At 47.6% G+C, this 24197-nt stretch overlaps 2 protein-coding genes across 10 annotated transcripts in view; one reads left to right on the top strand and one right to left on the bottom strand.

Annotated features, from left to right (window-relative positions):
* Window positions 1–11860, bottom strand: part of Ssdp (Sequence-specific single-stranded DNA-binding protein) — a 91565-nt gene extending 79705 nt beyond the window's left edge. For 4 of the 9 annotated variants that reach the window (XM_084576160.1, XM_084576162.1, XM_084576161.1 and 1 more), the window contains exons 1-2: window positions 11665–11859; window positions 11162–11234 (exon numbers count right to left, since the gene is read on the bottom strand). In XM_084576160.1, the coding sequence (XP_084432286.1) occupies window positions 11162–11234; window positions 11665–11720 (129 nt within the window). In that variant the 5' untranslated portion in view covers window positions 11721–11859. Of the gene's footprint in view, window positions 1–11161; window positions 11235–11664 lie in introns of all 9 variants that reach the window. The other 5 variants (XM_084576165.1, XM_084576167.1, XM_084576168.1 and 2 more) reach the window with 2 other exon arrangements.
* A 263-nt stretch (window positions 11861–12123) lies between these two features.
* Window positions 12124–24197, top strand: part of Atg10 (Autophagy-related 10) — a 133386-nt gene continuing 121312 nt past the window's right edge. The window contains exons 1-2 of the mRNA XM_084576159.1: window positions 12124–12240; window positions 12390–12609. Coding sequence (XP_084432285.1) covers window positions 12517–12609 — 93 coding nt within the window. The 5' untranslated portion in view covers window positions 12124–12240; window positions 12390–12516. The remainder of the gene's footprint in view (window positions 12241–12389; window positions 12610–24197) is intronic.

Below are 24197 nucleotides of genomic sequence, written 5' to 3'. Positions count from 1 at the left end.
GGCTGTGTAACAAAGCTGATAGATCTTTCTAGCCAAGATAATGTCTACAAACGTCACATACCAGCATGCACATGTAGGCAATTCTCGTCAAGTTTAACACATCAAGTGGCATCGCACAAACTGTGTCGACATGTCTTGGTTGGCCCCAATATATATATATAGGCGAGAATTGCAGAAACAAGAAATATCCAATAGCTAATTCAGCACTTCCCACTCTTGAGGACAACAAAGTGAGCTGCGGAACAGAAATTGATAGAAGCAACATCAAGAGACAGGAAGCGCACAGAGTGAGTAGGGAAAGAACGGCAGTTAATAATATTCCATTGTGAGTCAAGAAGAAGTGGGCACGGGCAGGACATGTAATGCGAAGGAAAGATGAACGGTGGTCGCTAATGGTGACAGACTAATTCAAAGCGAAGGCCAGCGTAGCAGAGAGTAGCATAAAAATGAAAAAAATCCCACCCATGGACATTTTTGTTGGGCTAGTTGGTCCATTGTGACACCTTCAGGCTACTTCATTCATGTCGAATTCAAGCTATGGCAAACTCCACCCAAACTGGTGGAGGTGGTACTGGTTTACAGAATACATCAAAAAGAAAAGATTGTTGCCGACTTCAACAACTGCTCAAGCACAACTAAAAACTGCGCGAGTTGACGAATGTTCACAGTTTTCTTTAGCGCGAAAAGCAAGGGCCGGAGAGGACAGCACTTTGTCTGTGCATATTTCTTTCCCTGTCCTAGTTTTCCGCGCTGTAAGAAATGCCGACCAACAACTGCTAGTTAGGATATCAGCAATTACCGCGGCCGGCAACATTCCTTTCCTTCCTTTTTGATTCTTTTTGTCAATAAACAACAGCCACAACCACCACCAACCACCACCAGTTTGTCAAGTGGATGTAGCTGGCACAGGGAAAAGGTTAACTGGTGAAATATGGGAGAGGCCTTTGCCCTGCAATTGGTGCAGAGAGGCTGATGATGATGTTACCCAGAAGCAATGCTGCTTACTGTTCACGTCAAAATTGGCATCACAATCTTTTCATCATACATGAAGCATTCGAAATTCATTGAACCATAGTAACGAAGTTAACTGCCTGTTCAAAATTTGAAAAACCTGTACTCTTCATCCATAAGTATTGTCAGCGACAGTTAAATTGTCGGTCTGTCAAAATGAATGCCAGTTAGTGATGTTACATAGCAAAGACCTCAATAGCAGTTTAGTTCCACACAGATTGGGGGCCATAGTTCAATTAGTCAACTGACAAAATGACATTTAACAGACCCTCCTCAAAGACAGTCAGCAATTGCCATTGCATGCATAAGGTTGTTTTCCCGAGTAGCAAAAGTTGCTATTTACAAGTTTTACTAAGTAGTGCCAGAAAAACAATAAAGGCACTCCTCTACTAGACTGTTTTGGCTCAGTGCAATGATTACCAGCTGCGGTGTGTTCAAAGCTCAAAACTTGTGCAGAAAGTGTAGTTTGCCAATGTATAAAACCAGTGTAAAGTTGAAAATACTGAAATACAATCATTCATTTAAAATTTGCACGGTCCTGTGATCCAGAGGATTGATGAGATAAAAGTAGTTTGTTCAGCAGTGAGCATAGTTAAGCTGATGATAACAAACATGGTCCACCTTTTGTATGATATCGGCCAACATTGCTATTACCATATCATAAAAGCCATCTATCAGCTCAAAGGCTAATTTTTAAATATTGGTGACAGGCGTTCCTGCACTATTTGTTATGTACACATGCACAAGCCACATATGCAGTGTTCACTGTCCTATAAGCATGAAAGGCCTAGCTCCTTTATCACATGAAAGGATCACCTCCGGCCAGATGAAAAGCCAGTCTCCCTGGCTCTTGTTCAATCTTTTCTTTTTCATGCCTTGTTGCCGCATGAGTGCCACGACATTGTCAACGTCCAATTCTGCTATCGCCAGTTCAGAAAGCTCCGTCACCACAATGGAAACCTCCGCGTAATTAAATTGTATTGCCTTTGATGACCCATTCTGTCTCACTCCACGTGTAATTTCACTTTTCTCACGTCCAATCCCAGCCACTCTCTCAGACGCTACTTCAAGCAAACTGGAAGCTTTTCGCATGTACGATTAACTAACAGTTGCATATATATGTGTGCAAGGCCTCACAACACGCCAATGATGAAATGCAATCTGCACAGTTCAGTATATAACTTAAAAACTCCACACTCGCTACTTAGGCAAAACTTGAACTTAGCATTACGGGAACGTAGCGCAAAGACAAGGACAAAAGAAGGGACACACATGAGTGCTTGTGTGAGTCCCTTCTTTTGTCCTTGTCTTCCCACTACATTCCTATAATGCCAATGCACCAACTCGCCCAATTTAGCATTCTCGAACTTTTTTATAAATGGCAGCAGTGGCACCGCTTTCTGAAATTATTTTCTTGGAAATAAGCAATTTCTTGCTATGAGAGACTACTGATGAAGAAAGCAACAGCAAGGACGAATTTGACAGCAGTCACACAGAACCACTAAAAATTAATCCTTATATTAGGAAGCGTCCATAAAACTTCTTTCTAAAGTGTAGGTTTTGTCATTCTTCCATTCTTTCAAGCGATTTGCCAAGTGCTTCATGTGGAAAACTGGATCAGTAAAGCAGACCCAGAAGCACTTGGAAGTATATGGGTGAAATGAGTACCCCCTTCTCCCCCGAACAGACTGTGTTTATATGTCCATTCACCGATATCTTGAACTCTCTCTACTTACTTTTTTTGTGACAAAGCTTCGACCAATAACTGAAATGGCATCCCACCAACATTTTTTTTAATGCAAGAGAGTAAGTGATTTGCTAAACCCACCAAGAAAAAAAAGATCAGCACACAAGGAAATAGGAATCTTATGAGAGAGTTGTTCCAGCATGCCCCATGATCTATGAAAGCAAAGACACAAAAGGCAGTTGGATGCCACATCATGCTCCAGTTTTAGTACTTAGCCCGCCTTGACATACCGCAACCACTAAAAATGGCCAAACTGTTTTAGTTAGCCACTGCTGTCAGAACATTCGAGTGGGACTTGACTATTTTTTTTTTCTCTCTAAATACATGGAAACCCCTTCCTCAGCATTAAGTGTTGATGAGGTGAAGAGCATGTAGCGCAGCTCTACGAGATTCGTTTTGCCTGCATGAACAAATCTGGTCACATGCATACTTCTGCATAGAAACCTCTTTGCTCTTGGATTAAATAATGCCAGCAAATGTGCATTCCGTCACTATTGTCTTCCCAATGCTACTTGAACCCTTTGACCTTTGCGCCCAAGTAAATGAACATAGTTTTCAGAGTGCTAAGCCCACTGACCTCAAAAACACCGCAGAAAAGCCCAGAAAGACAGCAAGCAACTCTTTGCTCCGTAAAATTAAGCTGCGTCAGGTGGTACCAGCTGCTTCTACAGAATTTCTGTCACTGCAGCACTGTACCAATGATTTAAGAGCCTCTTCAAGCCATTCCGTTTGGCTTTAGGTAACAGACAGAGTCAAAAGTCATCATACTCCCAAGCATCGGCCCCATTCAAAATTCTCCCAAGAGCACTGCTAAAAAAAATTGAGCAGTTCAACGCTGTCGAAAACAATATCGGGCGTTAACTCACAGTATTTTACTGTTGATGACGCGACCGTACACTGTGGTTATAACTGAGGTTGCTTGTTAGGCATATCCGAGATCATGTGGTTTTATGCATCTTCATTCGTAGGACACATAGGCTCTGCCTTGAAGGGTAACTACCAGCGTGGCTGACTAGGCGTCGAAGAGCACTGGAAGGTGGGTTCTTATTCCACCTTTCCATCTTAAATATGAGCAACCCTAGTTGGCAGCTCTTTCCAACTTTGATATCATGTCGTCTCGTTAGGCTGCACAACACATCGAATAATCAGTGCGTGGCCATGTAAGCTGCCAGCTGCCACCTGCCATGAGGCATGCGTGCCTCTTCGCTGTAACCGATGTCACATATTAATTACAGAACGCCTCTACAGCGCAGCATAACAAAGGATTTTGGAGGCCCTGGCCGCATTCCCATCTTTCATATGTATTTAACGCCACTACGACGACCAGTAGAACGAAGAAATTTAGACATTCCCAATGGCTAATTCGCTCCTTTACAACGAGCATACATAGTGGCGCTGTCACTGCTCTTCACAGCCGCCAATGAGTTACGGAAGCGCATAGTAACGCCACTGCAAAGGCCGTGCCAGAAATTAGAACTCCGCAGTAGCCATGGTACCAGCACAACAACACACATACACACACAAAAAAAAGCACGCAGGGCAGAGCTACCGAAATTTTTCATGAACGGCGCCAGAGTAGCCTGCCAGAAAAAAGTAAATCTAAAGGCACAATGGCTCCTCATGCTCCCTTCTGATTCTGCGCTAAGTAGCAAGCTGCAGTGAGCCGTAATAAATTGTGGTTAGCTGTAGACATGGAAGCCAACAGTGGCAACCCCAGTGAACAACAAGTGCAAACACAGCGAAGAAGCCGGTGTCTGCAGCGGCGGATTTTGCCCTATTCCAATTGGGAGCTTAGGAAATACATAAGCTTTGGACGGCAACACTTGAATTAATGTTAAATAAAGCTTTTGTTGTTCTGAACATGCTTAACTTGCTCTTATTGCGTGCAATGCGGTTTGTGACTTCTACAACGAAGTGATGATATAATGAAGGATTTTACAGGTCGCAAGTGCTTCGTTATAGAGGTGTGGCATGCCATCGTGGTCCTGCCGCAAAAGAAGACTGTCCAGCACGCCTGCCAAGCACGCGCAGTTCGTTCTTCGTGGCAGCAGGACTGAATGCCAGCGGTTTGCTGTCCCGTTCCAGCCTGGCTCAGCAGGTCCTGTCATATTTATTTGTGGAGACCCGACAACGAGTGTGTCTGTGGTTTATCTCCACAAATTTCTCGAGCTCCGAGTGCTGGTAGGCCTAGCGAAGCGGTTGATGCAAGCGCAGGGCAGGGGTAGAGAGCAAAGACGCTAAGTCCGGAGTCGCCAAATTTGTGGAGATGAACCACAGACACACTCGCTGTCGGGTCTCCACAAATATAATTGACAGGACCCGCTGAACCAGGCGGGAACGGGACAGCGAACCGCCAGCATTCAGCCCTGCTGCCACGAAGAACAAACTGTGCATACTTGACAGGCATGCTGAGACTATCGTCTTCTTTTGCAGGACCACGATGGTATGCCACAAAGGCGTTCGACTGAATAACAGAGTACAAGAGTAATCCAGTAATAACATGGAACTCACAAGTGAATGCAGTATAGCTAATGCTGTAAAATTGCAGACATTGAGCAGGTCCAGTTCACTAAGCGTTCAGGAAATTATTGTGCGTTCTCAAGGGTTGGTACCCAAAAGGTGCAGCCGCTACTGCCATGGAAGCAGACAACACTTGTGTACTGTGATAAAGGTGAAGAAACTAGTTTTTCAACGAGAGCTGCATCAGAGATCAAGGAATCAGTTATGCATACTTCCACGGCGCCTAAAAAATGCAAATTCATGCAGTATGACACATGCTGGCAGTTCAATTGTGTTCAGCAAGAAGAAAAAAAAAAAAAACAGCTGCCGCAAGGTGCCCGTGCATCAAGGTTAACGTGGAAACACGTTATGATGTGCTATGTGGGAGTTCCATTACGCCATTTGGAATGATGGTGGCACCAAAGCAAGCAGACAGCTAGGCATTTACCACTCATTTAGGAAATAGCCGATGCCCATAGTAAACTTGAATTGCTGAAATTGACGTTTGCAGCACTACCACAACGCTTCATGGGACTGGTGCACCCGAATCGAGCGGACCCCATGTCACACACAACTTCCCCACTGGATGTCAACTGACAAGGGGCTTCATACATGTGATTATCTCCATTTATAAAGTGGTGTGGTACACCAGTCACACTAAATTCAATGAGAAAAGAAACTGAACAAGGATCCTCGAGGGTCGTCGCCCACGCTTTGGGGCAATGACCCTGTGGGCCCTACCACAGTAACTCAGTAGTTAGTACGCTTGAATGCTGAACCCAAGGATGAGAGGTCAAATCCCAACCATGGTGGCCACTTTTTGATGGAGGTACAAATCAAGGCTGCCATGTAACCTCTTCTAACCTGGATCCCTAGCAAAGTTGATGTAATTTGAACTGAATGGCATTGTCATGAAGTGTCATTAATCAGCCGCTACACGAGAACATTTAATGTGATTGGGTTCAAATGATGTATGCCATCAAATGAGTTAGACACACTCATTTGCATTCAATCTCAAACCAAAATGCATGCTCTGGACGCTAGATATGCAGCAGAAACAAGCAATGAGAAAGGGTAAAGTGTGCACCACCAAAATTCCAAATTTTACTCACAGAGTTTTGCTTTGAACAAAAAAAAAACAAATAATCATTTTGATGTGAAACTATTGGAAGCTGCAACCCTGTCTTAGCAGCCCACCACTAATGATAATTTAATGCAATGCATGAAAGAAAGGAAAGATGGGCGATTGCCCGTTCTCCAGTTGGCATTACAAATAGTGTGGCAGAAGCCTCATGGTTTTAAGCACGGAATAATGAGATTTGTTAGTATAACAAAGCGTCACCCAAGAAAATGCTGTCGTGTTGCACTTGTGAGTTAGCCATCATCATCATTAGCCTGACTATACCCACTGCCGGGCGAAGGCCTCTCCCATATTTCTCCACTTAACCCGGTTCTGTGCTAGCTGCATCCACTTGACCCCTGCGAACTTCTTAACCTCATCCGCCCACCTAACTTTCTGCCGCCCCCTGCTACGCTTTCCTTCCCTTGGAATCCAGTTTGTTACCCTAAGCGACCATCGGTTATCCTCTCTTCGCACTGCATGTCCTGCCCATGTCCATTTCTTCTTCTTAATTTCCACTAGAATGTCAGTAACTTGAGTTATTTCTCTGACCCACTCTGCACGCTTCCTATTTCTTAATGTTGCCCCTACCATTTTTCGTTCCATAGCCCTCTGGGTTGTCCTCAACTAAAGTAGAACTCTCTTGGTTAGCCTCCACGTTTCAGCCCCATAGGTGAGTACAGGTAAGATGCAACTGTTGTATACTTTCCTCTTGAGCGATACCGGTAAGCTGCTAGTCATAATCTGCGAGTGCTTGCCAAATGCGGTCCATCCCAATCTTGTTCTTCTTGTTATTTCCTTTTCATGGTCCGGATCTGCGGTTACTACCTGTCCTAAGTAGACATATTCGCCTATTACTTCCAGTACTTCGCTACCTAATGTAAACTGCTGTTCCTTCCCGAGGCTGTTGAACATTACCTTAGTCTTCTGCATATTGATTTTCAAGCCTACCTTTCTACTTTTCCTGTCTAGGTCATCAATCATTATTTGCAGTTCATCCCCCGAGTTGCTTAGCAAGGCAATGTCATCAGCAAATCGCAGATTTGCAAATCGCAAATCTCAAATTGTGAGCTAGCCAAGAGCAGTTTAAATTTTTTTTTTGTGCAACTGTTCTGGTGGCCACAAAGTTTTAGGTTGGGGTCAAGAGGCCTTTCGGTTAGTCCTGGATGTCATGTGTTAAGTTCACTTAGCATATCGTAAGCTTGTTGCTGCTTTTGCCTGCTGTTTAGGCTTTGTTGTGTCAAATAATTTGTTCGTTTACATTTATCAGATATGTGGAAGACGCAAACACATGGCTCCTGGTGCTGGCCCGCCAGCTCCCAGAAGTTTGGGGGAAAAAAAAGCATTTCATTTGGGTTTAGTTAGAAAATGAGTCATGCGGCCCAGCTGGCACATAGTTTTGGTGCAAGAGATGGAGCCATACTCATTTTCCAACTAAACTCGACTAAAAGGCCTCATCTACAATAGTACACATTCTTTATGGAAGGAGGCATTGGTCCCTTAATCTACATAAATTTTGGACAGACATCAGCTGTCTCCAAAAGCAAGGCGCCAAGCAACCCAGCCTCTCATTCATCTACAAATCTGCACCATTACTTCTGAAGATAAGTGACCGTGCTATTTACTAAATTTTGTACCAATTAAGCAGGTCTCTTCAAGCCATCCTAAACCTCCCGTCCGGAGTTTAGGCAGAATCGAGCACATGCCATTTTCCATTTCCCCAAAGAGTGGGAGGGTGTGGTCCTTGAACAAGACAATTGTGTTTTTATGTTTAATCAATGTCTTTAACTTACTTATTGCTCTAATTTATTTTTCTATTTATTCCAGCTCCTGGACCACAAGGGACATTTTCTCGATGCATCTTGCATAGCAATTCAAGTTTGAGACAACTATATAATAGGGTATAATGTTCCACTACGACATGGGCGCTGAGGAACAACCTAGTGAAGGGCTCCAATAATTTCAACCACCAAGGCTTCTTTGATATGTGCTGACGTCACACAGTATACAGGCACTTTTCTTTTTGCTGTGGTTGACGTTATACATAGCCAGACATAATATTTGATGCCAATTGTATCACTACATAAAGATTTCAAACACCTTTTATTCACACTGCTGTCCTTTATACATAAGTTGTTGTTTTTCTCCATTGAATCATCACCATCATTTGCAAATGACATCATATTTAATTAAGCAAATGCCATTAAATTAGATGACATTATATCCAACAGTGTGACAGGGGTATTTCAGATAATCACATCTTCAAAGGAGCTAAACGAGATAACTAATCCATAAAGTACAAGCTTACAAGTGTTGGCTGCCAGTAATCAACAATGCTCTGTGATTTAACGCTACTGAAACAGAACTATGCAATTCTTGGAGGCAAACTAACTGAGCATGAACTACAACAGGGCTCCCTAGCAAGTCATTCATTCTCTGTCCTACATTTCTGTGAACTTAGCCTGAACACAAACATCTGCTTCAACTGCAATTTTAGCAATCAATACAAGCCCAATAAGGAATTTCTCATCATATTCGTGACACCAGACTCCATCATTTACATTTTTGTTTCATTAAGTTTTTGCCCAGTTTTCTTCACATTACAAAAGCAAATCACATCACACTGCTTCGAGATTTCCTACATTTGAACTGCAAACTGTAATGAGGAAAAAATTTCACCTGGCCCTGCCCCAAAGGCTGCTTGTTTTTGTGTTGCACACAAACGTTAGGGCCACACTTGGGCCACCTGCCAACTGCTCCATTAAACTTTGCAGCAGGATGCCCACAGCATACTATAAGACCAGTTTCACATACTTCAAACCACTTTCTCATCTCATGAACCCACGGGAAAAAAAGTTAATCCAAGCGTCATCATCATCACCGGCTAGACCAGGCCAAAGGGCTCTTCTATATTACTCCCAATTAAGCTGGTCCCGTGCCTGCTGCATCCACTTGACCCCCGCAAACTTCTTAACCTCTGCCGCCCCCTGCTACACTTTCCTTCCCTTGGAATCCAGTTTGTTACGCTAAGCGGCCATCGGTTATCCTCTCTTCGCACAATATGTCCTGCCCATGTCTTCTTCTTAATTTCTACTAGAATGTCGGTAACTTGAGTTATTTCTCTGACCCACTCTGCACGCTTTCTATCTCTTAATGTTACCCCTACCATTTTTCGTTCCATAGCCCTCTGGGTTGTCCTCAACTTAAGCAGAACTCTCTTGGTTAGCCTCCACGTTTCAGGCCCATAGGTGAGTACAGGTAAGATGCAACTGTTGTATACTTTCCTCTTGAGCGATACCGGTAAGCTGCTAGTCATAATCTGCTACTTGTTTGAATAGTTCTTGGCCACTATTTGGCACAACCAACAAACCCACACCCTGAACCTGTTGTTTCCAGCAAAAACATTGCATGCAACTATTTTGAAAACTGTTGCACTATGGCTGAACTGACAAAAAATGTTGTAGCAAGTCCATGGTTTGAAAACATTCAAGGTGCACAATTGTTTTCCATCTTTGCACATGTAATCAACCAGCGAGCCAAGGTTTGTTTCAATACTAAATGTACTCCCATAGTTCCACATCCAATCTACAATTTGTGAAACAAGTGTATTTTGGATGCTTACATTTTGGTCATTAGTGCACACTAAATGTTAAAAACTGCTCTTGTATTTCCCTTGTGGGGACAATGCCCCAGTGTGTACTGCAGGTAACTATGAAAAGCTGAGTAAATGTTAACCAATGTGGGCAGAGGGGCAGCTCAGCGGCATAGCTCACCTTCACTATAAAAGGCTGTTCTTATAACTGAAAGGTGATTAGTGAGCAAGGTCAATATGTGAAAATCACACCAATACTTCCTCCACCTCCTCAATGCAAAAAAGATGCTTCTCATTATTCAATGCCCCTGAAGCACAGCAAAAAGAACCCGGGCAGAACTTCCACAGCATTCAACTACGGTTTAAACAAGAGAACTCGCACCATCAGACGACTGCAGATTCACGAAGCAATGCTAGCACACAAGGCCACTCGGCACGAGCGCATACACGAGTCACGAAGGCTGCATGCACCGCATGTGCAAAGCTCGCTTCGCTGGGCGCACAAGCGCTACGAATGTGCGAAACTGACAGCACATCGTCTGTGTTGAGAAAGAATCGCATACTCTGCGACCACGCATGTTCAGGCAAAACAGAAAAATGCGTCACAAGCAGTCTGCGAAGACGAGTAACGACACATACACCTGATCGTAGTGTTTAGTATGTGAACCGAGCTCGGGCACCGTTGACCCCATCACCAAAATGGACGCAACCAGGAACTAAAAGGGGCCACGCATGTGAGAGGCACCCAGGACACGCGATCGACGCAGGTTCATGCTCGGAAAGTCGGTTTCACCGCGAGGGGCACAGCTGCAGCCAAGGTCCGCGCCCTCCGTTCTTTTGCTTGTTTGCGTACGCGCACGCGGCAGCTGCATCGCGGAGATTCTGCACAGCTAGACTACAGCCGAAATGCATCACCCTCGCTGATCGCGCATTTTCGTTTCGTCAGCGATCCACCAACCGCACTCTGACGAGTGCAGGCCGCATAGGCAGCCGAGCAAAACCGTTTTCCCCGTGCGGGCGAAGCGACCGCTGGCGAAAACCAGGCGCGGACGCTGCTCGCGCCACGCTCCAGGCGCGACCAAGCGATCACCCATGAAACAGCGAGCCAAGCGCGCCACGGAGAAAAAGCAAAAAGTAAGAAACGCATAAGAGACAAAAAAACAAAAGGGGGAAACGGAAGCACGCATCTCACCTCTGATAGGAATGTCTGTGCAGCCTTCTGGGCGCCGACGTGTAGTAAGTATTCGTAGACGTACAGCGCTAGCCTGCAACAGGGGACAGAGCAGAGGGATCGGTTAGGCAAGTAGCAGACGGCATTCCCGGCGGCTGATCATCGCGACCGCCGCCATGCAGCCGCCCTCCCCTCCCCGGCCGCCGGAATGGAGGTGGTCCACCCATATGCCCGAGGCCTACGAGCAGTCCGCGTCGGGAAACGCAGCGTACTTTTTTTTATTATTATTCTTTTAAAGCGCAAACTCGCTGCTTCGGAACACGGGCTGCCGTTCTCGCGTTCGCATATGCCTGATCCGTATAGCTTGGGCCCGCGTACAGCCAAACGACGTCGATGAGCACAAGAGCGCGAGGTACTTCGGCAAGCGTGCCGCCGGGTCGCGCCGCGCACAGCGCCTCACTTTGCCGGCACGGAATCGAACATGGTCGCCGCCGCGGTGGCTACGGACTACGCGTCTCACTTACTTTTCACGTGCTTGAGCATCCGAAGGTACTGTTGAGCCTTTTCCTTTCGCGTACATACTGTGGATTTGAACAGTCACACACCTGTCACGACATTCAGGACGACACCGACCATGTTACCATAGAAACATCAATTGATCTGTCAAAGACTGCCTTGTGATTGGGCTCACCCCCCAGCATGCACGGGCTCCCCCTGGGCATGATCGTGACGTCACACACGCGTGCGCTTCCATTGGTCGCTGTGGCGTCATTACCTACCGCCATTTTGAAAAAAATGCATTTGAGGTGAACAGAAGACGCAAATTTAGTAAATTTCCTTGCATAGCCTTGCTACATATTTAATTTTATGAAGTTAAAAAATAATATTAACCGTAGGTCTCCTTGCTGACATGACAAAAACAAAACGCGGCCGTGACTTTATTGGTTTACGGGGCGTGCGTCCGCCGGACAGAACAGCGGCGAGAGAAAAGTTGGGGCAGCGACGTAGCCCGCTGCACTCGCCGCTCGGGCGATTCCCGGTTCATTTCGCGGCCTGGCTGCTCTGCTGCTGGGGCGTTTGTTTTTTCCCTCCCTGAGCAGGTAACCACCACGGTTCGGAAGCAGCTCGCATTGCACGAAAGAATCGAGAAGAGCCACAATGAAAGTGTTGCGTACTTGTCTGCATGTGTTTTAGCTAGTCCGCCAACACCATTTTGCTTTTTTCTTTTTTTTTTTTTCTCCACGTGTAGGTGACGTCGTTCGATAGTCGGAACTCAATAAACAACGGGAGCGGACCCGAACTCCCCGTTATTGAAGATTGGGCGAGGCCGTGACGTCACTACCTGTTCGTCTGCCTGAGGAAAAAGCAGCGCGGAAATGCTGGAATGGGACGAATTTCTGCTCTGTTGCCGAGAGATTGAAGCCGTCTCGGCCACGCTTGGCGACGGCTGGAGCTTCGTGGTCGCTAAGGTTGGTGGCAGTTTTCCGCACCCCGGCAAATTTCTTGAAGGGACGGCAGAAAAAAAAAAAAAAAATCGGGTCGTTCACTTCCGTCGTCTGCTCTTCGGGGCGTATCGGCGGACGAATGCTTTACGGTGATTGGCAGCATAGCAGAGTGCACGATTGGGAAACCTCGCGAGGTTATTTTTGCGAAACATGCGAAATCTGGTGCCGATCTTCCCATGGTGACTAGCACCGTTTCCGATTCTTTATTTCTTGTACATCTTTAAAATGTGGGTCTCGATCAAGTTGGGTTTTGTAACTTTTTATTTCCTCACAGGGCGCTTGTAACGGCCACGAATGCATTGTTTTTCTCTTCTTATGCTCACCCATGCGCGGTTATGCGGCTGCAGTAACTTGAGCCAGAAATACCTTCTGAAAGTCGGAAAGCGTGGCCGCTTAGCTTAGCCACTAAATTTTAGGCGCCAAGTTTGAAACAGCACGTACAAAACACGAAAGAATTGGTCTGCGTAGTTTCACCCTTAGTGCGTGCCTTGAGCTTGACTTTTTAGCACCATTTAGAGCAATGATGTTTGAGCCACGAATGCAGTGCACCCGTTTGCAACACGGCCCGTTGATCGTTCGGCGAACCGGTGGTCAACGCGCACGCCCGCCGCATCTCCGCAGTCATTTTCGTTTATTTGTTGTTGTTTTTTCCCTCGGTGGTGTTAACGCTTACTGTAGTGCGAAACCTCCTTCTTTGATGCGGCTTAAAACCTGTGTTTCACGATCCTCTCACCCCCGCCCCTTTCATTTTGTCGTCAGTGAACTCTACTAGGTAGACATCGTATCCTGAAAGTTCAACTGTTGCTCGTATCTGAATTCTTTCTTTTTTCTGGTGCCTATTCCTCTCCGTTTGGCGTCCCTGACCAACAATGTTCATTGTAGACCCTAAAGGTGCAGAAAACAGAGCGGCGTCGTGAGTTTCTGTTAATACCCGCGTGCGTGTGCGCGCCCAATGCGCTGCCTCGGACTTCAAGGTTTTTAGCTGTGCACTGATTTTGCAAGCAATAAAAAAAAATGGACTGGGCCCAAAAGTTGGCGCAGTGCGAGCGTAGGCTGAATGATCCTCTAAAATTAAGAATATGGAAGCACCCGTAACCAACGCGCGCGCGCCGGGATCGGCGAAAAAAAAAATTAGTAAAACCCCATGAAAAGTTTGCCTGACGGAGAAGGTCGGGCAGAAAATAACCTCCTCCTCTCCGTGCTGTGCTTTTGTTTTGCCGCCCTCCTCCTCAGATTTGCATAGGACGAGAGAGGGGGGCCAAGTTCGCGCCAAGTCGGAGAACTTTGCGAAAGAGAGCGGCGCATGCGCGCTGCAGCCGGCCTCCCCCCGGGCGTTGGGCTGTGGGTCCAGCCTCGGCTTGCTCAGGGCAGGCAGCCATCGATCGGACGTCGGTCCAGACGCGACCACGGGCTCAGCGGCGCCTCTCTGCTCTCAACCAACCACGTGGATTTTTCCCGCCAACAACACTCCTCCCTCGCAGACTTACCATAGAGGTGCAGGCGTCGCACGGGTGAACCGGGCCTAACCTAACCTGCGATGCCGACTGAACGAAGCGTCCCACTTTCAGGGACAGTTTGCAGGCACACTAGCGAAGGAAAGCCATTGAGAGTTCCGCCACATTCAGAACGATTCTCGGAAAAGTTGGGCGAGGATTACTTAAATGTTGGAACTTAAGAGCTCGTGTCAGAAAACGTTCGAACTAGTAAATGTATGAACCAAGCTATGGGCAATATACTATCAATGATCGGCGAGTCGAATGCTTTGTCCCTATTTCGGGTAATGCTCCTCCATTTCAAGGTATACACATCCCTTGAACAGTCCTCAAGCCATGAGGTTAGCCTTTTAATTGTGTATAGTGGAGTAGCGACGGCGTAGAGGTACATAGTGCATCTGCTTGGCGTGCAGGAAGACCGTGGTTCGAATCCCAATGTCGCGCAATTATCCACCAGATGGAAAGAAAGCCCGCGTGTCAGTGGAATTGCATAACCAGGTTTGTTGTGAGGCCGATCCTGGTGACCGTGTTCGGCTGGAAGACGCACTCCCCAGCATAGCATTTGGCCCCACTATTGTAATTGGGCACCGCTTCCTGTATGAAGACACGGAGCAGCATGGCGGCGATCAGACCTGTGGCTGCGAAGTCTCTGGCTCCGGACAGGCCTCCATTGGAAGCTCAACCTTGCATCGTTTAGCGTATTGTTTCAAATATCAATTGCAAAACTGCAAAGGCTACACAAGACGTCCGCAGCAAAAAGTTGGATAAAGGTTTAGCTTGGTTAAGCCTGGAAGATTGTGAAAGCAATACCCTTGGCTGCGCCTTGTTCGGCTGGTGGTGTGCCATGGTTCATCATCATCATCAGCCTGACTATACCAACCGCAACGCGCAGGCCTCTCCCATATTTCTCCACTTAACCCGGTTCTGTGCTAGCTGCATCCACTCGACCCCTGCGAACTTCCTAGCATCATCCGCCCACCTAACTTTCTGCCGCCCCCTGCTACGCTTTCCTTCCCTTGGAATCCAGTTTGTTACCCTAAACGACCATCGGTTATCTGAAACGTAGAGGCTAACCAAGATACTTCTGTGGAATACATGCGCTACTTGATATACAGAGACAAATGGACGACGACACACGAATGAAGCGCAATGATCCACAGAATGATCAACCAACTGGCCCCCGTGTTTGCATTATTAACCATGATAGTTCTACTTAAGTTGAGGACAATCCAGAGGGCTAAACGAAAAATGGTAGGGTTAACATTAAGAAATAGGAAGCGTGCAGAGTGGGTCAGAGAAATAACTCAAGTTACCGACATTCTAGTGAAAATTAAGAAGAAGAAATGGGCATGGGCAGGACATGTAGTGCCATGGTTGCCCTTAACTTATGGCTATACATCAGCACGGCGCCGCCGCTTGGCTGCAGCAGATCATTCCAGCCTCGCCTTATATGCATCATCCGACATACCGTAAGGCTGCGCCCCAAAACGTTAGCAGTAGGGCAGCTTGGGAAATCTTATTGCGAAGCTCGGACCCTGAGCTCCAACTCACCGCCGTCCAACTGGCAGCAGAGGCCGCCGCCGAAACCAAACCGGCCAGCATCTAATGCGACCATCCCTTGCGGCTGGGCCGCTAAGTCCCCTCCCCCTTAAAGGGGGGTGAGACAGAGCGGCCCAGGCGGTGTGGTCCTTCTCTGTTGGACAATAAAAGTTTTCAACAACAACAACAACAACAAGGCTGCGCCCCGACTACTGCGAGGAGCCGAGCCACAGCCCCATTTATACTCCTAGCGTGACGTCACAAACAGCGAGCGCCCTCTCTCGGCTGCGACACAGCGCCGTGTATGGACTCACCGCCACCATCCGATGGCGCGAGCTGGGGCCCCGTCTCTCGGGCTGGCGTGACGCCACACGGTCACGTGAAAGGTCATGTATGGAGGCGCCACGACACGCCAAAGGCTCGAAGTGCTAACAGTATTGCTTTCGCAATAAAATGAAAAGGATTCCTCCGCGCTGGCTTCATAGAGCAAAAGTGACAAGGCACAAAGATTCTGGGTAGACACCTATGCATTTCATGTTCACATCCATTCTCGATTACAAGATTGACTGTGGTAACCGAAACGTCAAACGCAAAACATACTTTCAAGATTTCGATCGTTTCACCAGAAATACGAGCACTTTGTATCAAGCTGATAACAAATGCATTGTATTGAGCCTGTAGGCAAAGTATTTATTATTTTTCGCTCACTACAAAGAAGGCACTAATTTTCGTCGCGGACACAGGCAGCGGAAACAAGAGAACGCACCTGGTGTATGAAACGAAGTGTAGTGAAGCTAGTCTAACAGTGTTTAGAGGGCATTAGAATAAGATATTATAGGACCTAAGCTAAGCAACTCGGGGGATGAACTGCAAATAATGATTGATGACCTAGACAGAAAAAATAGAAAGGTAGGCTTGAAAATCAATATGAAGAAGACTAAGGTAATGTTCAACAGCCTCAGGAAGGAACAGCAGTTTACATTAGGTAGCGAAATACTAGAAGTAGTAGGCGAATATGTCTACTTAGGACAGGTAGTAACCGCAGATCCGGACCACGAAAAGGAAATAACAAGAAGAATAAGATTGGGATGGAGCGCATTTGGCAAGCACTCGCAGATTATGACTAGCAGCTTACCGGTATCGCTCAAGAGGAAAGTATACAACAGTTGCATCTTACCTGTACTCACCTATGGGGCTGAAACGTGGAGGCTAACCAAGAGAGTTCTACTTAAGTTGAGGACAACCCAAAGGGCTATGGAACGAAAAATGGTAGGGGTAACATTAAGAGATAGCGTGCAGAGTGGATCAGAGAAATAACTCAAGTTACCGTCATTCTAGTGGAAATTAAGAAGAAGAAATGGACATGGGCAGGACATGTAGTGCGAAGAGAGGATAACCGATGGTCGCTGAGGGCAACAAACTGGATTCCAGGGGAAGGAAAGCGTAGCAGGGGGCGGCAGAAAGTTAGGTGGGCAGATGAGATTAAGAAATTCGCAGGGGTCAAGTGGATGCAGCTAGCACAGAACCGGGTAAGTGGAGAAATATGGGAGAGGCCTTCGCCCTGCAGTGGGTATAATCAGGCTGATGATGATGATGATGATTATAGGACCTACTGTAAGTTTATAAGGACAACTGACGCGCAATGGCCCCGAGGACATGCCATGGCGCCACCTTTCGACAGCGCCCGCGTTACTCACTAAAGAACGCGTTTAACAGCTTCTGGGCCTTAAAATGCTTTCCTTAGCAGTCTGTTTAATTTTGTATCAATGTTGTGTACTCACTCTGTGATGCCCAGGATCGGTATATCAGCGCTCGCAGGCCAGGCGGAAGGGTTTCTACTTGTCTGTCGGTTCGCGTCGCCGGATCCGGGATGTAGGCTGCGGATACGCGGCTATTGGCGTGGTGCGGACACGTGGAGGTCCGCTCTATGCTTAGAGCTCGGGGATGGCCACAATTATAGTGCCTAGAATATACTGGCTAGTGTGACGAGCGCTCGCGCTGCCCTATGGGCGAGGATGACGCTGTTTGCAATGAAAGCCAATTGTTAGCGGCAGAGGGAGCTGCTTGTCGGGAGGGTGCCACCTGAGCAGACGACGCAGTTTTCTCTCTTCAGAATACGGCAATCTGTTGGTGTTGTGCGTGCGTGTTAAACCTGCTTCTGCGCGTCTTTTGCTTTCACGAAGGTGCAGTAGTTTATTTACGGTGTAGGTGTTTGCTCATGCGAGTCGTTCCGCACTTCTACCTGCTCGGCGACGATTGCATCGGCTTTTTTTTTTTTTCTCAAGTTTTGTGCGCGCGTTCTGTGCTCGCCTGTATCCCTTCTTTTTTTACCGTGTCGCCAGTGGTGAAGCGCGGTTCCCGATTGTTGTTTCCCCAGTGCCTCTCACTAGACTGCAGAGAAAAATGCCAAAGAGAAAGCGGTGGTGCACAGAGAAGACTTGCTTTTTTGGCAAACGGGGCTACCGCTAGAACAAGGAGCGTACGTATTACTGCGCTATCTGATGCTACGTAAGTACGCATTCTGTTTAATGGGAACGAAGCATCGATAGAAATGACGGAAGGTAAACGGCAACTGCTTTTGTTGGCGAGAAACATTTTTAGAGCATGCAGTTATATTCACAAGGATGCAAACCTGGGCGAGTCGGTAACGGTGCTCCATGGCAGTGTGTAGCACAAAGAGTGTACACAGGCGCTACAGACAGCACCTGTGTTGTGTACCTTTTCTGTGTCCCTCGATTGTTCCTTTGCGCTACACATATGCCATATGGATGCAGTTATATATTAGGCGCATGTTTCACCGTAAGCGTGGCATTACCAACGAGCTTCATCGCGATTAACCGCCCGTGTCTCGTGCATATTGTGTATCTGAGAAAAAAAAAAAAAAAAAAACTTCGTCAGCTTCTTCATTCAAAAGATGGTGACTTCGGCAAAACCTTGTGCAATCGCAGGACGCGATGTAGCTTAATTAGCCGCTGTAAGTAAAGGTTCCTCGTTTGTGTTCTGCCGTTTTTTTTTTTTATTTATTTTTTCATTCAAATACCTCACGGGCTCCGATTGGAGTATTATGTGAGGGGGGTTACATAACTGGGGTGCGAAACAGAAGCATGTAGAAGATGGTTATTTTAACATCGTTATTTTCAAAACGTTAACATTATACCCTCCACACCTTGTGCCCAAGACGGCACCAAAAAGGAAGGAAAGAAACATATGCGAGCAGCAACCAGCTCGTAAACGCCATAAGCGGGACGCAGGGACTGGACCCGGTGATTCGGGCTCGGAAATCAACGAGGGCTCCTGTTTTCTCGAAGCTGGCTTTCAAGACTGCAACGACTCCTCCGGCTCCAGTGAAGCGGGCATTGTGGGTGAACAGAGAGGCAGCCAGGCTACACTGCAGACACCTAACCACCACGGAGGCCATCATCCGTTTGAGGACATTCTCATTCCGGTTACATGGATGCGGATACCTTCCGTGGATGACAGCCTAGCTTATGCTTAAGACCCAATAACTTTGAAAAGATGAAGGTTGACCTTGCATTCCAACTTTTTGGAGATGAGGTTATTATTAAAGGACTTTTTTTTGCACCGGCGGCATGTGGAGATACACTCGGGTGCAACCAACAGAAGACTTCGTCAAGCTAATCAATCGCCTGATACGAGTAATGACCTCCAGGATAACCAAGCGTGCACTTAAGCCGGGTAGCCCAGACATGCGTTTCTTGGAAGACTTTTTAGGATATCTGGACAAGTGGGAAGAACATGCCAGCATTGCCTTCCACTCGCATTGTCACCTTTGATTAAACATGCTGCCTTCGTTCTATTAAACCGAATCTGCGTTTCGTGACTTGTATTCTTTGAGTTTAAATTCCTCCAAACGCGAAAGCTCTCATGTGCGTTTACCGGGCTAGCGTGTGGCTCACGTACCGATTGAGCTTTCAAATTCGAGCAATCTGCACAAAGCAATTCGATATTAACATTAGCATGTTAAAACGTTATATCAATCCTAAGCTCCTGAAAGAGCTCTAAAACAAAGTGTTAAACGTGAGCCAAAGCAACGCGCAGCTCCCTTTCCAACTCTCAGCAGCGCGGCGCAATGTGCGCGAGAAACCGGCTCGCACCCTCTCGCACCACAGCGCCGCTATGCGGCCGCCGGCGGCTTTCATTGCTATTCGAGCCATCCGAGCCGGCGCGCTCGACACACTAGTCAGTATATTCTAGGCACTATACCACAATGAACAGACTCTCGGAGAGACTCGAAGCACTCTATCGAACACACTGCTTTTCTTCTCCCACACTTCTACTTTCTCTTCCTCCCCTCGCGCTACAATCACTATTGGTATCATGGCACTAACCCTTTTTAAGACAGTTATTAGTGACTGTTCGAGGCAGTAGTATTAGGGCGCTGTGTCTTGTTTTAGTCAACAATCACTGTACACGTAGAAGACGTAAACACAGCACTAACTCACTGGCACAAAAATACATCTATAAGCGAACTTGTCACTATGGGTGCGATGAAGCCTCATAATTACAGCGTCAGTGTTCATGTGCGCAGTACATTTATCGAAATATGCTAGTTCGGTGCACAGGCACATAAGCACAAACATGTAAACGGAGTTCTTGCTGCGGTGCAGTGGAACTCTAAAATACATATCGTATACACAACACACTATGCAGAGGAAACCGCATGTAGTGTGTGCCGAAAACTAATAGACAACCACAGTAACGAAAAATTCGTCTCTTGCACACGAAACACCATGCAGAGGAAACCGCGTGTGATGTGTATATCGCAAACTAATAGACAAACACAGTAACTAAAAAATAGTCTCTTGCATATACAACGCACTATGCAGGGAAAACCCCATATGACGTGTATCGCAAACTAATGTAGGCAAACATAGTATAAATACACCTATTCCAAGAAACGTAAAATGCGCTCTGTTATAACTACAACTAAATAACCTCTCTTATAACCACACACTACTAAATATGATAGAAGAGCAGAACACTTCCTTGAAAACGCTGACAGAACGCACTGATGTTGTTACGATGTGTATCCGAGATGTTGGAAGACGACGAGGAAGTTTTGGGCGCTGATCAGAACGACGGCGACACTGAGGCTGTTGTGCTGGTGTGCTCTGGTGTCTCAGAGGTGCTCCTGACGTGTAACTGAGACTCTTACCGCTCGGGAACGCCCCATAACATTTGGTGGAAGTGCGGGGTAAAACTATCCTGGGACTACAACCTGGAGCTCCGAAGTGGCCGCCGGCTTGATTCTCTAACTTTGCCACACGACACATCCCCATCCACAGCGGCAATAACAGCGCCGGCCGCACGGCACAGCCTCGAGAGCCAGGCACATTTTGCGGCGCCGATGAAGTTGATTTCGACGACTGACTCTCCATGTATGAGCGGGTAAGCAAGCGTAACCGCTTGGATGCTGCTGTTATGCTCGCCAACTTGATTTTCTACCTGCCGGAAACGGCGCGCGTCTGATTCGAGGTACATGAGGAAGACATAACATCTTGAGACATTTTTAAGAGAAGTTGAAACACCTATTTGGAAAGCCAAATGGGCGAAAACTCAGTACAAAAAAAAAAAAGATCTTGCTTGTCGAGCACAGTAAACCACTGAGCCGTACGAATCGTACATTCAGGATGTCTAGCGTTGTGTCGTAAAGTGGACAGCGGCATGTCAGAGAGCGACAAGGTGGGTCATATCCTGAAGAGGATCCCGAACGACACATTTAAACTTCTGCTCCGCGAAGATTGTACCACCGTTCAAGCTGCCCTCCAGGTTTGCCTGCAGTTTGAACAATCCAAACACCGCCGAATTACTCCCAGTTTTCACAGACTTCCCAACACGGCTGCGACGTCATCGTGTGAGGACTTACCTACGCTGCACCAGCCTTCGCAACCAGGAAACGCAACTCGAATATTCAGCAGGGACCTAGAGGCTCTGACGCCCGTTGCCTTCAAGCCCGCCGGAGTTACCACTGCCCTCATTAAAGCTCGTGCGCCGGGAATTTGCGAACACGGGCCTGAACTCCGCCAGACCATCTGAGCAACCTTGCTCTACACACGCCACGCCAATCGTTGCTGCTGCTGCTCCCACTCACACTCGGCCTTTCCCTGTGCGCTATCGCTTCCGGAATGCTTCAGAAGGGCGCAACTCGGACGGATAGCCCATGTGCTTCCACTGCTCACGCGTCGGCGACATTCCTCCGCTGGTTTTCGTCTCCTCAACTCTTATGATCGCCGCGACGACTACGGACCCCGCCAGCCGTTGCCACGTGATGACCCTCCCGTCGCCTTCAACATTCCAGCCTGGCGCAGGTTTATCTGCACCTGCCACTATCGCCGCTACCTCGCCGCCCGTCCTCTTCCCACCAATTTTCTGGCTCCCTTCCGGAAAATTAGCCAGTGCAGCGCCCGAAGCTGATTGCATTGACCACTTGGCCCGAAAATCCTGGCCATGGCTAATCGACGCAACCTTCTCGACATTTATGTGGGCGGTGTGTACCTGTAGCTGCTTTAATTGACACTGGCGCCCAAGTTTCTGCCCTGAGTTCATCCTTTCGTCGTCGTCCGAACAAAGTTTTAACCCCCGCCACTTCGTCTGCTGTTCGTGTCGCCGATCGAAGTGCAGCTTCTGTTGCTGGAATGTGCACTGCTCGTGTTATTATTGCCGGCCATACTACTTCTGTGTTGTTCACAGTTATAGACCGTGGTCCTCACCATGTGATTCTCGGCATTAAATGGTGAGGCCAGCGGCTGCCCTTGTCAACTGCGCCACTGGCCTTGTACGCTTGGGCTTCCCGCTCTACTCCGACAGTGCCTCCGCGCTGCTGCATTTGTTCGACAGCCACCCGAAGCTGCCATCTATGTTTCCATGTCCCCATTTCCCTCTGTTCCTGATGGCGCCTACCTTACTTGCCCTATCACTGATGTTCTTCAGCGCATTGTCATCCTTCCTCACACCGTCGTCACTGTCACTGCCAACCGCAACTGCCTTCCGAGTCTTAACTTTGACGTCTCTGCCCAAGTCTTGCCCCAAGGCATCGCACTTGCGAATCTGTTTCCTCTCACCGAGTGCACTTTCTGCTGTCACCACTGAATGCCAACCTGATCATTGTGCACCCCAGCTCTCGCCCACTTCGCATTTCGACCTTACTTCGGCAATGATAGCTAATGATCTGCCACCAGACCACGCCCGCGTCCTCTCGCAACTCGTTGATTCCTACAAGGGCATCTTCCATTTCGGCAACTGTCCTCTCGGCCAAACTTCCGTTGTGACGCGCCGTATTGAAACCTGCGATGCAAGCCCCGTCCACCGCCTGCTGTACCGTATATCAGCCAAATCATACACACTGGAGTCGACAAGATGCTAGCGAACATCATCGAGCCCTCCAGCAGCCTGGGCATCACGTGTCGTCTTAGTAAGACGGCAGTTGGAGATTGTGTCGATTACCGCCAACTGAATGCGATCACCAAGAAAAACGTTTACCCTCTGCCCTGAGTAGACGATGCGCTGGACTGCCTTCATGGAGCCAACTATTTGTTATCAATTGATCTGCGTTCAGGATACCGGCAAATAGCGGTAGATGAACGTGACCGCGAAAAAAGTCGCCTTTGTTACCCCAGACGGCCTGTACCAATTCAAAGTTATGCCTTTTGGCCTCTGCAACGCTTCCGCGACCTTCGAGCGTATGATGGACTCTCACCTGCATGGATTCAAATGGACCACATGCTTGTGCTACCTCGATGACATATTATTCACCCCGACGTTCGCTCGTATTTCTACAATATTTTCCGTCTTCCGCATGCCAGTCTCCAGTTGAATTCAAAAAAGTGCAGCTTCGTCCAACGTCAGGTAAAGGTCCTTGGCCACTTGGTTGACGCCACAGGAGTCAAGCCTGACCCTGGTAAAACCCGCGCCGTCTGTGATTTCCCAACTCCGCGTTCCACATCTGATGTCCGCAGTCACCTCGGGTTGTGCTGTTATTTCTGACTGTTTATCCAGAACTTCGCCGACGTTGCCCATCCGCTCACCCCTCTCCTCAAGCAGAACGCGCCTTTCTCTTGGGGCCCTTATGAAGCTCGCGCCTTTCAAGCCCTGATTTCGGCCTTCACCGCTCCATCTGTATTGGCCCATTTCAACCCTTCGGCACCTACGGAACTTCGAACCGACGCTAGTGGCCATGGCATTGCCGCTATTCATGCCCAGTGCCAGCATGGCATCTGTCGTATAATTGCCTACGCCAGCCGCCTGCTATCTCCATCCGAGCAAGGTATTCGAATACCGAACGTGAATGCCTCGCATTTGTTTGGGCATTTACTAAATTTCACCCCTATTTGATCGGAAGGCCCTTTTGCGTAGTAAAGACCGCCATGCCTTATGTTGGTTGTCGTCACTTAAGGGCCCTGCCGGGCGCTTGGGTCGCTGGGCCTTGCGCTTACAGGAATATACATTTGATACTGTGTTCAAGTCAGGCCGATTGTATCAAGACGCTGAGTGCTTGCCCGC

Source organism: Amblyomma maculatum, chromosome 8, assembly GCF_055883805.1.
Source record: "Amblyomma maculatum isolate TAMU_Amacu chromosome 8, ASM5588380v1, whole genome shotgun sequence".
Lineage (NCBI taxonomy): Eukaryota > Metazoa > Arthropoda > Arachnida > Ixodida > Ixodidae > Amblyomma > Amblyomma maculatum.
Note: the sequence above shows the minus strand (reverse complement) of the source record. Positions and strands in the feature narration are given on the sequence as shown.